This window comes from Cetorhinus maximus, chromosome 7 (genome assembly GCF_964194155.1).
Source record: "Cetorhinus maximus chromosome 7, sCetMax3.hap1.1, whole genome shotgun sequence".
NCBI lineage: Eukaryota > Metazoa > Chordata > Chondrichthyes > Lamniformes > Cetorhinidae > Cetorhinus > Cetorhinus maximus.
Genome location: NC_135885.1, coordinates 25,418,724 through 25,433,371, shown reverse-complemented (window position 1 = coordinate 25,433,371; position 14,648 = coordinate 25,418,724). Strand labels below are relative to the sequence as shown.

The 14,648-nt window shown below is 45.2% G+C and overlaps 1 protein-coding gene across 1 annotated transcript in view; it reads left to right on the top strand.

Moving 5' to 3' along the window:
• arhgef17 (Rho guanine nucleotide exchange factor (GEF) 17) overlaps window positions 1-14,648 on the top strand; it is a 457,595-nt gene that overhangs the window by 422,962 nt on the left and 19,985 nt on the right. The window contains exons 15-18 of the mRNA XM_078546121.1: window positions 221-467; window positions 4,781-4,867; window positions 8,262-8,329; window positions 12,631-12,779. Of these exons, the coding sequence (XP_078402247.1) occupies window positions 221-467; window positions 4,781-4,867; window positions 8,262-8,329; window positions 12,631-12,779 (551 nt within the window). The remainder of the gene's footprint in view (window positions 1-220; window positions 468-4,780; window positions 4,868-8,261; window positions 8,330-12,630; window positions 12,780-14,648) is intronic.

The window sequence follows — 14,648 nt, the reverse complement described above, 5'->3', positions numbered from 1 at the left end:
TTGATAAATTTGTTGAATGTGGCGTGGTGAATACTGAAGGAACTAAATATAAAGCAAAAGTGAGAGTGATGATGAAATAATGGTATAACATTGGGACAGAAACAAAGTCAATATTCTACCATGTGGGAGAAAGAGGAAAATGTCTATTAGACAAACCCCCCCCTCACCTCCCTACCGAAAACACAGCCAATCAATCCACAACAATGATTTTCTTTTGCAGATGAGGAGATGTCAAGTTCAAAGGATTTTGCAACGGAAACAACAAGTTCAGAAGAGGAACCTGAGACTGATTTCATAGCCAACTCCAATGTGTTATGTCAAACAAGGAACAGTGACAGTCCAATGGATGGACGGGCAATGAGGCGTTCTAGTCGAGGGTCCTTCACCAGAGCAAGCCTGGAGGAACTTCTGAGTATTGACCCTGAAGCCAACCAAAGCTCAATGTGGCTTGGAACAGAGGATGGCTGGTCTGTGGTAACTTTTTAATTCAGAGAATTCATTGGTAAATGTAAAGCAAGGAGCAAAGTATGGAGTAATTTAAGTTTCAGGCCAAGCTGAATTAGGAAAGTGGCGCTAGCTGGAGCAGTGCCTGTATGATTTTACATTTAGAGAGGTGAAACATTAGAATCTTAGTTGCTTCTTGTAGTTACAGCTATATTTATTACACTGTGACATCCCATGACAAACCAGTGGGAGATGGGATTAGAATGGGTGGTGGAGCATAGCAGTGGGAGTTGGGATTAGAATGGGTGGTGGAAGAAAGCAGTGGAAGCTGGTATTAGAATGGGTGGTGGGAGAGAGCAGCAGGAGTTGGGATTAGAATGGGTGTTGGGAGAGAGCAGTGGGAGCTGGGATTAGAATGGGTGGCAGGAGAGAGCAGTTGGAGTTGGTATTAGAATGGGTGGCAGGAGAGAGCAGTTGGAGTTGGGATTAGAATGGGTGGTGGGAGAGAGCAGTCGGAGTTGGGATTAGAATGGTTGGTGGGAGAGAGCAGTGGGAGTTGGGATTAGAATGGTTGGTGGGAGAGAGCAGCGGAAGTTAGAATTAGAATGGTTGGTGGGAGAGAGCAGCAGGAGTTGGGATTAGAATGGGTGTTGGGAGAGAGCAGTGGGAGCTGGTATTAGAATGAGTGGTGGGAGAAAGCAGCGGAAGTTGGGATTAGAATGGGTGGTGGGAGAAAGCAGCGGGAGTTGGGATTAGAATGGGTGGTGGGAGAGAGCAGTGGGAGTTGGTATTAGAATGGGTGGTGGGAGAGAGCAGTGGGAGTTGGTATTAGAATGGTTGGTGGGAGAGAGGAGTGGGAGTTGGGATTAGAATGGGTGGTGGGAGAAAGCAGCAGGAGTTGGGATTAGAATAGGTGGTGGGAGAGAGCAGTCAGAGTTGGGATTAGAATGGGTGGTGGGAGAGAGCAGTGGGAGTTGGGATTAGGATGGTTGGTGGGAGAGAGCAGTGGGAGTTGGTATTAGAATGGTTGGTGGGAGAGAGCAGTGGGAGTTGGGATTAGAATGGTTGGTGGGAGAGAGCAGTGGGAGTTGGGATTAGAATGGGTGGTGGGAGAGAGCAGTGGGAGTTGGTATTAGAATGGGTGGTGGGAGAGAGCAGTGGGAGTTGGTATTAGAATGGTTGGTGGGAGAGAGCAGTGGGAGTTGGGATTAAAATGGGTGGTGGGAGAAAGCAGCAGGAGTTGGGATTAGAATGGGTGGTGGGAGAGAGCAGTCGGAGTTGGTATTAGAATGGGTGGTGGGAGAGAGCAGTGGGAGTTGAGATTAGAATGGGTGTTGGGAGAGAGCAGTGGGAGTTGGTATTAGAATGGTTGGTGGGAGAGAGCAGTGGGAGTTGGGATTAGAATGGGTGGTGGGAGAGAGCAGTCAGAGTTGGGATTAGAATGGTTGGTGGGAGAGAGCAGCGGAAATTGGGATTAGAATGGGTGGTGGGAGAAAGCAGCAGGAGTTGGGATTAGAATGGGTGGTGGGAGAGAGCAGTCAGAGTTGGGATTAGAATGGTTGGTGGGAGAGAGCAGTGGGAGTTGGGATTAGGATGGTTGGTGGTAGAGAGCAGCGGAAATTGGGATTAGAATGGGTGGTGGAGAGAGCAGTCGGAGTTGGTGTTAGATTGGGTGGTGGGAGAGAGCAGCGGGAGTTGGGGTTAGATTGGGTGGTGGGAGAGAGCAGCGGGAGTTGGGGTTAGATTGGGTGGCGGGAGAGAGCAGCAGGAGTTGGGATTGGATTTTTTTTCTTCCATATGGCCCACTCCCCATTCCCACTATATCAATGCACTTGCGCAGTGCAGTACAACTCAGCAATGAAGGTGGCCATTCGGCCCATTATGCCTGTGCCAACTCTTTCAAAGAGCTAACCAATTATTTCCACTCTCCCGTTCTTTCCCCATAGCCCTGAAAATTCATCCTTCTCAAATATGTAAAATATATATCCAATTATTTCTGTATTGCTAAGATTGTGACTAAACAAAACAATTTTACTTCCAACGGACCCCATTGGTGATTTCATGACTGATTCTTATCACCTAAATAAGTTGTCTAATAATAAGTTCCAACGGCAGGAGGTGAATGTAGTAAAAATGTCAATCAAGTAAATTGCAAAGCCAATAAGCATGAGAGCTGTCCATGCATTAATGCAAGACGTCTGATAAATAAGATGTATGATCCGGAAGGTTTTGCCAGGGTTAATAGATTGGACATAGTATCAGAGACATGGTGCAGAGACAAGGCAGGCAGTGCCCGACCCGCTCGAGCGTAAAATGACGCATGTTGACATCGGGCGAGCGTCCTGACATCAATGCGCAATCGCGTGATATTTTGTTTGGCGGGCGTGCGCTGGAGGCCGCCGCACGCCTGCCAACAATTAAAAGGCCTATTAAGGCCATTGAAAAGATAATTGAACGAAATTTTTCACTGCCCCTCCAATCTTATGGTTGGCGGGCAGGCGAAAAGGCCAACTGACCTTCGCACTTTGTAGGAAAACTCATCCACGGGCGGGATGAGGTTTCCTAAAGCAAATAAAAATAAAATTAAAAATTTTAAATTTAATTAATAACATGTCCCTGTTCAGGTGACAGAGTCACATGAAGGGACATGTTTTATTACATTTTTCATTTCTTTATTAATTTTTTTTAATGCTCTTCATCTCCCTGAGGCAGCTCTGTGCCTCAGGGAGACTATCAAGCGCGCATTCACACGCATGCGTGAAGTTTGTGCTCGCCCCGCTCATGCTCCCCTCCCCCCCTGCCCGCACAGGCAGCGCTGAATGCTGCCACTCGCATTTCACGCTGGGCAGACCTTAATTGGCCCACCCAGCATGAAAACGCCTTCCGGCCTCGATCGCGGGTGGAGGTCGGTTTCCCGACCGCCCCCGCCAAGCCCACCCGACAAGGGCAAAACTCTGCCCATGGTAGTGCAACTTCAACCATACATAGCTGGAATATTGTCAATTGTTTAGAAGAGAAAACAAAGTAGCGTGGCCGTATATATAAATTCCAATATTGAGGCGCAACTGAGAGAGAATATAACAAAGGAAAGGGCAGACGCAGAATCACTCCTGGTAGAAATGACAGATGGAAGCCCGGTTTTGAGGTGCAAGAATTTGGCTCCTGAGTTGTGGCCATTTCGTCCTCAATTCTGTGAGACATATGTACTCATCAAAGTTAGGTCAGATGTTGTTTTATCAATAGAAGATCCTCCTCCCTTGCAGTAATTATTGTAGCATGAGTCTCTTGCCAACTGGATGCTGCTGTAACTTTTACAGTCACGTACATAGTGTACGCGATTTAAACCATGTGTGGCTTTGTGGAGAAGGTTAGCACGGCCCATGAATTGTTACACAAAGCCACCAAGTGGCCAATTTGGGTATTACAACAACGCAACATGCTCTGAAGAAGAGTCACGCTGACTTGAAACGTCCGGTGGGATTTTCTGCGCCCGCCCGCTGCCGCCGCTGGGATTTTCCGGTCCCGCCACAAGCCAGTGGACTTCTGGCTTGGGCGCCGCCTCATCCGCGGCAGGCCCCGCCTGCAACAGGGTCGGAAAATCCCAGCCGTTCACTCTGTTTCTCTCTCCGCAGATGCATCAGACCGGCTGAGATTTTCCAGCATTTTATGTTTTTATTTCAGATTTCCCCCCCAGCATCCGCAGTATTTTGCTTTTTAACAACGTTTGAATATAGAGAGAGTTTTAAACAGTTTTAGTACTTTATTACACATGGGGCAGAAGAGTTAATGTTTCCCCTATAGGTTAATTACGGCTCTCTAAGTTAAGCCAATTTAACCTCAGCAGAAGAAAATGCCAAAATTATGGGACCTGTGTTTCTCCAAACCACTTGAAGACACTGCAGCATGGTTCAAACGGAACTAGTTCAGTATCAGTGCCACTTTCTTCTATTTGGATCCCTCCCCCAGCTTTTCCTTGTAAAATCTTGGTATTGAGTAGAGCAGGGAGAATGAGCTGTGAGCCAATAAGAGGAGCTGTTTGTCAGCAGCATGGGGTCTGGGAAATAGAGCTGGCTTTAGTCAGCCAAGAGGAAAATAAGGAAAGGAATAGGCTGAAAACTCAGGAGTCACTATTTTAACTGGAAAATACTCACTGAAAACTCACAGTTAGAGTGGATGAAAGCCTGACTGAAAATGAACTAAAATATGAAATGGTAAAATAATGAAGCTATAGAAAGGGGTATAAGCTAAAGTAGAATTTCTATGCCGAAGATACCACTATTTAGAGTGTTCATGGCTTTCTGTGAGCTCGGTAATGTTGACCCACCTCTTCTTTCAGCATTCATGTCTATCAGTCATCCGATAATATCCGTAACCGGAAGAACAGTATGAAAATGCAGCACTCCGCAGCGGTCATGTGCATCCTGTAAGTACAAATGCAATGTTTTCCATATTGTTTGGACCCGCTCTTTAATAAAGCAACTGAGCTGCTTCTCCGTCCCATTTCCACTCCTGTCTTAGTTTCCCACTTCTATTGTTGTTGTCAGCTGGGAGGGAGGATGGAGGTGAATGGAGAACCAATCTTCTGCATGGCTCTGAATTCCTTTCAGTTGGGATGCCAGGTTAAGGGAATGACCCATCGTGCTGGAGACTACTAAAGGTAGTGAAGAGTAAAAAATGAAGCTAAGGTAAAGCAGGATGGAGTAATAAGCTGATGATGAGGTTGGGTTATTAAAGACTGGAGGTTATAGAGAAAAGGATGGTATGAGAGGCTCCCTAGGAGATATTGAAGTTCTGAGAAAGAATGAATTAGATTATGATACTGTGTGACAAGTCTTGATTTTAACACCAGAAGGATGTGATGATGAGCATCTAGTCCCCCCACCCACCCCCAATGGCCCCATACCCCCATGCCAACTTAGTGCGCCTCTACCCACCCCTGTTGCCCCCATATATCCTATGCCAACTTTGTACCAACTCATGCACCCCACCCATCACCCTTTGTCCTTACCCTCTCCATGCCAACTCACCTAGTTCCTTGATGACTTTAACACTTCCTGGACAACTTTGACAGGCTTGGCTGCTTTGACACTTCCTGGATAGCTTTGACAGCTGGACAGCTCTTTAACAGTTCCTTGACAGCTTGACAGTTACAATGATTTTGTGCATAAAAAGTGCACGATCATGTTCACTTTATTTAGAAAGGACAAGGACTGAACATTTAGAGAAGCATAGACTATAGCAATATGATAATCTGGAGAAAGACCAAAAAGATCACAATGGAGTCAAAGAGGGAACGGTAACCACACAAAAAATTTGTGATCAGCTGAGTGCGAGAGAGTTGCTAAAAGAGCATGTCCAGATAGGGGAACACTATTCCAGTGCTAGCAGGATTTGGGCTTTGTAGAAAGGGCCAGGATTTCGCCCTCGGGTCGGTATCAGAGTCAGGAGATTCCCCAGCTCGGCGAGCCTGACCTTTAAAAATGTCCACCCGCGGGTCAGATTTTCGGTCAGGGGCAGGAGACCCCAGAACAAACGTGCAGTCTGCCCGTTCTGGAGACAGGCTGGGCGCAAGGTCTGCCTCTGTGCCCCAGCACTGAGTTTAAGTAAATAAAAAATAATTAAAAAGCAAAAAAAACTCCTCCGGCCCTCACCCCTCATTCCCCCCCACCCATGTCAACCTATACCAACCCATGTCCCCTCACTCAATCCCCCAATGGCCCCATACACCCTATGCCAACTTTGTGCCAACTCATGCCCCACCACCCTTTGTCCTTACTCTCTCCATGCCAACTCACCTAGTTCCTTGACAACTTTAACACTTCCTGTATAACTTTGACAGGTTTGTCAGCTTTGACACTTCCTGGATAGCTTTGACAGCTGGACAGCTCATTAATAGTTCCTTGACAGTTCCAATGATTTTGTGCATAAAACGTGCGCGATCATGTTCATTTTTAATAATCCCAAAGGATGTTTTACCTCTCCCAAAAGGTGGCATACCTCTCCCCAAGGTGTCCCGGGTATTATTTTAATAGTTAAACACTAGTTAGAAAATCTAGGCTTGTGTTTTTCAGGACATGAAGGAAGGAAGATTATCATTGACCCATTAAGGACTTTGCCCCACTGAAAATATCAGAATGCAGTGATTCAGCCATTGCATTTTGAGAGGATTGGAGCTCGTGAGCACTCCAACTGTACAGGGCAACATGTGAGCACGGAATGACAACTGGGAGTACATTGCTCTCCTCTTCCACTGGGAATACCTTTGGCGCTTCTCCCGCTCTGCCACCATAACTTAAATGGAAGTTCAGCATAAACCCCATTTATACACGTCCTCTCTGCGAAACATCCACTAAAGTTATGGCAGCAGAGCAGGAATAATCGCAAGGAAATTCCTGGCATTAGTGGCCTTTGGATGAGTTGAGGCACTCTTGTTGGTAACCAACTCATAGCCAATCTCAACACACCTATATCAAGTCAAATTGGGGCATCCACATCTCAGACAGAGAAAAGAACACCTGAGATGTTTGAAGTTGGAATGGACTAAAAGGTTTGACCCATTCCCTTCAATAGCCATTTACTGTCTCAGTTATTTGTGCAATTTGGATCCCAATCTAAAATGGTATGTTAGAAAAGTGATTCTCAGTTGTCAAAGTGCTCAGTTAGCTACACAAAGAAGACATGCACCAAATCATCAGTGTATACATTTCAGTGGAAGCCTTGCTAGTGAGATGCAAGATATTTTGACCACTGAAGGTTTCTCTTGGTATTGTGTAGCACACTCAGCCAGCCGCAATTTCCCTGGTGTTTGGATCTGAAGTTGCATCCTCCATTGAAATGGCAGTAATTTCCAACAATGCTGTGGGATACAGTGATGTTAAAGAGAAGGACTTAAAGCAAAGGGGGCTGGAAATGAAATGTATATATGTCTCAATCTCCTGTGTGACTTGCAACCATTAAAGCAATTTCAGCAAATTATGGGATGCGCTAGTAAATGGTGAATGTAGGTGTTGCTTCACCTATCAGTGCATGAATATTGGGAGATGTTAAAAATGTTTGAACTTTTAATGGCCCATAAATCAGAAACTGAACTGGGCTAGCCATATAAATACTGTGGCTACAATAGCAGGTCAGAGGCTAGGAATAGTGCGACGAGTAACTCACCTCCTGACTCCCCAAAGCCTGTCTACCATCTACAAGGCACAAGTCAAGAGTGTGATGGAATACTCCCAGTTTGCCTGGTTGAGTGCAGCTCCCACAAGAAGCTTGACACCGTCCAGGACAAAGCAGTTCACTTGATTGGCACCACATCCACAAACATTCACTCCCTCCACCACCGATGCACAGTAGCAGCAGTGTACACCATCAACAAGATGCGCTGCAGGAATTCACCAAGGCTCCTTCGACAGCACCTTCCAAACCCATGACCACTAGCACTTAGAAGGACAAGGGCAGCAGATAGATGGGAACACGACCACCTGGAAGTTCCCCTCCAAGTCACTCACCATCCTGACTTGGAAATATATTGCCGTTCCTTCACTGTTGCTGGGTCAAAATCCTGGAACTCCCTTCCTAACAGCACTGTGGGTGTACCTACACCAGATGGTTTGCAGTGGTTCAAGAAGGCAGCTCACCACCCCCTTCTCAAGGGTAGTTAGGGATGGGCAATAAATGCTGACCTGGCCAGTGAAGCCCACATCCCGTGAATGAATATAAAAAAGAAGGTATTTGTGCAAAGTGATCCAGGTACTCTCTATTTGTTTCAAAGCACCTTGGGTATGACAATATTTCTGATTCTACTTCTTTTCCTTCCCTGATAGATACCTCGACAACAAGGTTTTTGTGTCACTGGCAAATGGCGAATTGATGGTCTACCAAAGAGATGCAGGTTTGTTTAGAGGTTCACATCGGATTAATTAGATAACTACAAAGTACCCCTTGGTGAACACACTGTTATTGCTTCACTAGAATGAAATCTGTGATAAGATTACAGTTGTTCGTCTAGAAGAGTTATTAGAGTGTAAAATAATATGTTTGCTTTTATCTCTCTTTGATTATATCAAGTATCTAAAATCATAGAACCATTTAAATCAAATTTCCTCACCTCTTCGAACCGCATTGACCCTCTCAAAGGTATGGTTCCCCAGATGACAGAGCCTCTGAATGGTGGATCAAATTCAAGGGACTGAATGGCTGACTCCAGTTCTTATGTTGCCATTTCTTTCTACGTCAAAAAAACAGATCAGCACATGGAATGGACTTCCGGATGTCCAAGTAGTAATTCTTCATGTGTCCCTGGATTTGAGTGGAATACACTACAGCCACGTCCAACCTGCTACATTCTTTCCTTCAATATAAATGTGCCAATCATACGACAAGGATTGGTGAAACAATAATGTGGGTTTTTTTATTTGAAGAGAAGACTATATAGAAATAGAGTTAACTGGGAGACTTTAGATAGTATATCTGACTCCTACTACTGCTGCCTCTAGACTGACTACAAGTTATGGGACTAATACATCACATACTGTCAAGATGGTAGTGATTGACAGCAGTTTAAGAAACGTTCCATTAAAGATACATTTTACATCATATCACAACATCCCTCTTTTCTCTAACTGAAGGCGTACCTTTAAAGAACCAAACTATTTATTGCAAAAGACAATGACATTGTGTCTGACTGAACTTTAACACAGAGCAATAAATTTACAAATCTCTGAAACATATCGGCAATTTGCTTATCCATCCAGACTTAGTGATGGTAATCTTTGCTGGAGGCTGCTCGAGGTTTTCAGAACACTGGTAATGGGTGCTGTCTTTGTGTTGCATCCTGGACTGTGTTCTATTTACAATAAGGCTGCTTGGTGTTTCTGGTTGTGGTATTGTTCTTATTTGGCACCTGCTTTGTCATACTCTCATGCCATTTGGTGTTCATACTTGACACAATCTTGGTTCTGGGCATATGCTGACGATTTCTGCTAGATTCCACATACCATCAATTAGGTGTTTTACTCAAACTTTCTGTCCGATGTTCAGGTTGGGTAATATGTTACCCAGGTGCCGGTCATGGGCATCTTTCATCCTCACTTGTGTTTAGAGTAGTGTATCATATATCCCTGGGAGTATTGATGAGTGATGGTTTGTTAGGTTTGTCCACACATATTTGCGGAATGGTAATGCCGGGTTCTGCATTAGGATGCAGTTGCAAGTTCGGAATGCGTTTACATAGGTGTGCTTCTCCCAGTGTGAGCACAGGGTTTCCAGCGGTGCTCCTTATAGTCCATAGTCCTTGCCATTGTCTTGACAATACCATAAAAGGCGACCAAGGACAAGTGCTTGCACGCCGGCAGCCCTGTTGTGATCATGGTGTCCACAGGAGGTGATGACGTAGTGGTATTGTCGCTGAGACCAGAGACCCAGGGTAATGCTCTGGGGACCCAGGTTCGAATCCTGCCACGGCAGATGGTGGAGTTTGAATTCAACAAAAACCTGGAATTAAAAGTCTAATGATGACCATGAAACCATTGTCAATTGTTGTAAAAACCCATCTGGCCCTTTAGGGAAGGAAATCTGTTGTACCTGGTCTGGTCTACATGTGTATCCAGACCCACAGCAATGTGGTTGACTCTTCATACCCTCTGAAATGGCCTAGCACTCAGTTGTAACAAACCGCTACAAAGTCACAAAAAAGGAATGAAACCGGGTGGACAACATGGCAACAACCTAGGCACTGGAAACAACAACGACAATCACAGCCCTGTCAACCCTGCAAAGTCCTCCTTACTAACATCTGGGGCCTAGTGCCAAAATTGGGAGAGCTGTCTCACAGACTAGTCAAGCAACAGCCTGACATTGTCATCTTCACGGAATCATACCTTAAAGATAATGACCCAGACTCACCATCACCATGTTCTGTCCCACCAGCAGGACACACCCAGCAGAGGTGGCGGCATAGTGGTATACAGTTGGGAGGGAGTTGCCCTGGAAGTCCTCAACATTGACTCCAGACCCCATGACGTCTCATGGCATCAGGTTAAACATGGGCAAGGAAACCTCCTGCTGATTACCACTTACCGCCCACCCTCAGCTGATGAATCAATGTTCCTCCATAATGAATATCACTTGGAGGAAGCACTGAGGGTGGCAAGGGTGCAGAATGTACTCTGGGTGGGGAACCATCACCAAGAGTGACTCGGTAGCACCACTACTGACCGAGCTGGCCAAGTCCTAAATGACATAGCTGCTAGACTGGGTCTGCGGCAGGTGGTGAGGGAACCAACAAGAGGGAAAAACATACTTGACCTCATCCTCACCAGCCTACCTACCACAGAGGCATCTGTTCCTGACAGTATCAGTAGGAGTGGCCACCGTACAGTCATTGTGGAGACAAAGTCCTGCCTTCACCTTGAGGATACCCTCCATCATGTTGTGAGCACCACCACCATGCTAAATGGTTTTTGAACAGATATAGCAACTCAATGAATCAGATCTGAGCTCTGCAGTCCTGACACATCCAGTTGCGAATGGTGGTGGACAATTAAACAGCTCACTGGCGGAGGAGGCTCCACAAATATCCCCATCCTCAATGATGGAGGAGCCCAGCACAGCAGCGCAAATCATATGGCAACCATTTGCAACCTTCTTCAGCCAGAAGTGCCGAGTGGATGATCTTTCTTGGCCTCCTCCGGAGGTTCCCAGCATCACAGATGCCTGTCTTCAGCCAATTCGATTCACTCCATGTGATATCAAGAAACGGCTGAAGGCGCTGGATAGTGCAAAGGCTATGGACCCTGACAACATTCCGGCAATAGTACTGAAGACTTGTGCTCCAGAACTTGCCATGCCCCTAGCCAAGCTGTTCCAGTACAGCTACAACACTGGCATCTACCCGGCTATGTGGAAAATTGCCCAGGTTTGTCCTGTTCAGAAAAGGCAGGACAAATCCAACCTGACCAATTACCGCCCCATCAGTCTACTCTCAATCATCAGTAAAGTAATGGAAGGGGTCATCAACAGTACTATCAAGCGGCATTTGCTTAGCAATAACCTGCTCACTGACACCCAGTTTGGGTTCCGCCAGGGCCACTCAGCTCCTGATCTCATTACAGCCTTGGTTCAAACATGGACAAAAGAGCTGAACTCCCGAGGTGAGATGAGAGTGACTGCCCTTGACATCAAGGCAGCATTTGACCCAGTGTGGCATCAAGGAGCCCAGCAAAACTGAAGCCAATGGAAAACAGGGGAAAACCCTCTGCTGGTTGGAGTCATACCTAGCACAAAGGACGATGGTTGTGGTTGTTGGAGGTCAGTCATCTCAGCTCCAGGACATCACTGCAGGAGTTCCTCAGGGTAGTGTCCTAGGCCCAACCATATTCAGCTGCTTCATCAATGACCTTCCTTCCATCACAAGGTCAGAAGTGGGGATGTTCACTGATGATTGCACAATGTTCAGCACCACTCGTGACTCCTCAGATACTGAAGCAGTCCATGTCCAAATGCAGCAAGACCTGGACAATATCCAGGTTTGGGCTGACAAGCGGCAAATAACATTCGTGCCACACAAGTGCCAGGCAATGGCCATCTTCAACGAAGGGTAAATCCTGCCCTTAGTAAACCCACCGCTCACAACCCCCTGCCCCCACCCTGCAAACCCACCCTTTCACCAGATACTGAATTCGTTAGAAAAGGAATATTATCTGTAAACACTCAGGCCTTAAATCAATGATGTAACAATTTCTGATTGAACCTTTACCAAACATGGTAAGCAAGTTTATTTTATCTTTGCACGTGTCTACATTTGTCTAAAGGCAAAGTTGTGAGCCCGGTAACTTAGTTCAAAAATGACTTTATAAGATTTTCATCAACTTGATAAGTGGTTTCCTGCTGTCAAAATCTTGGCTCTTTTTGAAAGCGGACGAACTGGAAATAGGACATGTCGACACATATTAAACTGTCACCTGGAGCTGAAGCAGCCTCAGCACACACTTAATATTCTCCTTCACTCAATAGGGGCTTCAAATCTTTTTCTTTACTAAAGATAATGAATAGAGGGAAATGGGTCAGTAATCAGAAAGATTAAATATTTCCTCCGCCTGTCAGGAACTATCTTAACTTTTAATCCCTCTTTGGCACAGCAATTGGTTCAATTATTTGTTGTATCTCTCCCCCTCACCCCCCACCACCGCACAGGGAGTTTTTGGGATCCGCAGAACTCACACACGTTGTGCTTGGGATCTCCAGGAAATCCTGTCACCAAGATGGTGCAGGTGGCAGGAAAGCTTTGGTGTGGATGCCAGAACCGGATTCTCATCATCAACACTGCCACGCTTTGCCAGGAGGTAAGTGCTGAGCATTGGTTGGTATCATCCATAAGCACGAGTACTAGCTTTGACCCACTGTGGTCAGATGGTAAAGCCTGACACCTCAGCCAGCAAAATTATCATCTCGCACAACGTAAAGGGGCAACCATTCTCCCAGTGCAGCAGCACCCTGGTATTGTGTTTGTGGGTTCTGGTACTGTTGGAAGCTTCACAAGGTTGATGGACCACAGCTTCCAAAGTAAAAACGTGACAACATTGTGATAATATAAATAGAAAAGGTATGAATACTTAGAATTTGGAAAATATCAGATCAAGGATTGGCGCCAGAAGATTGGACAGAATATATAAAGCAGCAAAGGAGGGAAAAATTAGAGTACGAGAGAAAGCTAGCTAGGAATATAAAGACAGATAGCAAGAGTTTCTAAAGATATTTAAGAGAGAAAAGAGTTAACAAAGTGAGCATTGGTCCTACAGAAAGTAAGTCTGGGGAATTAATATTGGAAATAAGGAGGTGGCAAATGAATTGAATTTTCCATCAGTCTTCACTATAGGGGATACAAGTAACATCCCAGAAATAGCTGGAAATCAGGAATTGGAAGGGATGGAGGAACTCAGGAAAATTGCAATCACCAGGGAAGTGGTACTTAGCAAATTGTTGGAACTGTGGGCTGACAAGTCCCTGGGTCCTGATGAATTTCATCCTAGGTCTTAAAAGAAGCAGCTAGTGAGATAGTTGATGCATTGGTTTTAATTTTCCAAAACTCTCTAGATTTGGGAAAGGTTCTATTAGATTGGAAAATAGCTAATGTAACTCCTTGATTCAAAAAGGGAGGGAGACAGAAAGCTGGAAACTATAGGCCAGTTAGCCTAACATCTGTCATGGGGAAAATGTTAGAAGCTATTATTAAAGATGTTACAGGGCACCTAGATAAATTCAAGGTAATCAGGCAGAGTCAACATGGCTTTGTGAAATGGAAATCATGTTTAACCAATTTATTGGAGTTCTTTGATGAAGTAACAGGTGCTGTGGACAAAGGGGAACTGGTGGATGTACTGTACTTAGATTTCCAGAAGGCATTTGATATCGCGCCTCATCAAAGGTTATTGTATAAAATAAAAGCTCATAGTGTAGGGGGTAACATATTGGTATGAATAGAAGATTGGCAAGTTAACAGGAAACAGAGAGTAGGCATTAATGATTCATTTTCCGGTTGGCGGGATGTGAAGAATGGTGTGCCACAGGGGTCAGTGCTGGGGCCTCACCGCTTTACAATTTATATAAATGACTTGGATGAAGGGACCGATGGTCTGGTTGCTAAATTTGCTGATGACACAAAGATAGGTAAGAAATTAAGTTGCAAAGAAGACATAAGGAGGCTACAAAAGGATATAGATAAGTTAGGTAACTGGGCAAAGATCTGGCAAATGGAGTATAATATCGGAAAATGTGAGGTTGTCCATTTTGACAGGATGAATAAAAAGGAGGCATGTTATCTAAAAGATGAGAGATTGCAGAGCTCTGAGATGCAAAGGGACCTGGGTGTCCTAGTGCATGAATGGCAAAAAGTTAGTATGCAAGTGCAGCAAGTAATTATAATAGAATGTTATCGTTTATTGCAAGGTGAATTGAATACAAGAGTAGGGAGGTTATGCTTCAGTTATGCAGGGTATTGGTGAGACCATATCTGGAGTACTGTATACAGTATTGGCCTCTTTATTTGAGGAAAGATGTGAATGCATTAGAAGCAATTCCGAGAAGGTTTACTAGATTAGTACCTGGAATGATCGGGTTGTCTTATGAGGAAAGGCTGGACAGGCTAGGTTTGTGTCCACTGGAGTAAGAGGCGACTTGATTGAAACATAAGATTCTGCGGGGACTTGACAAGG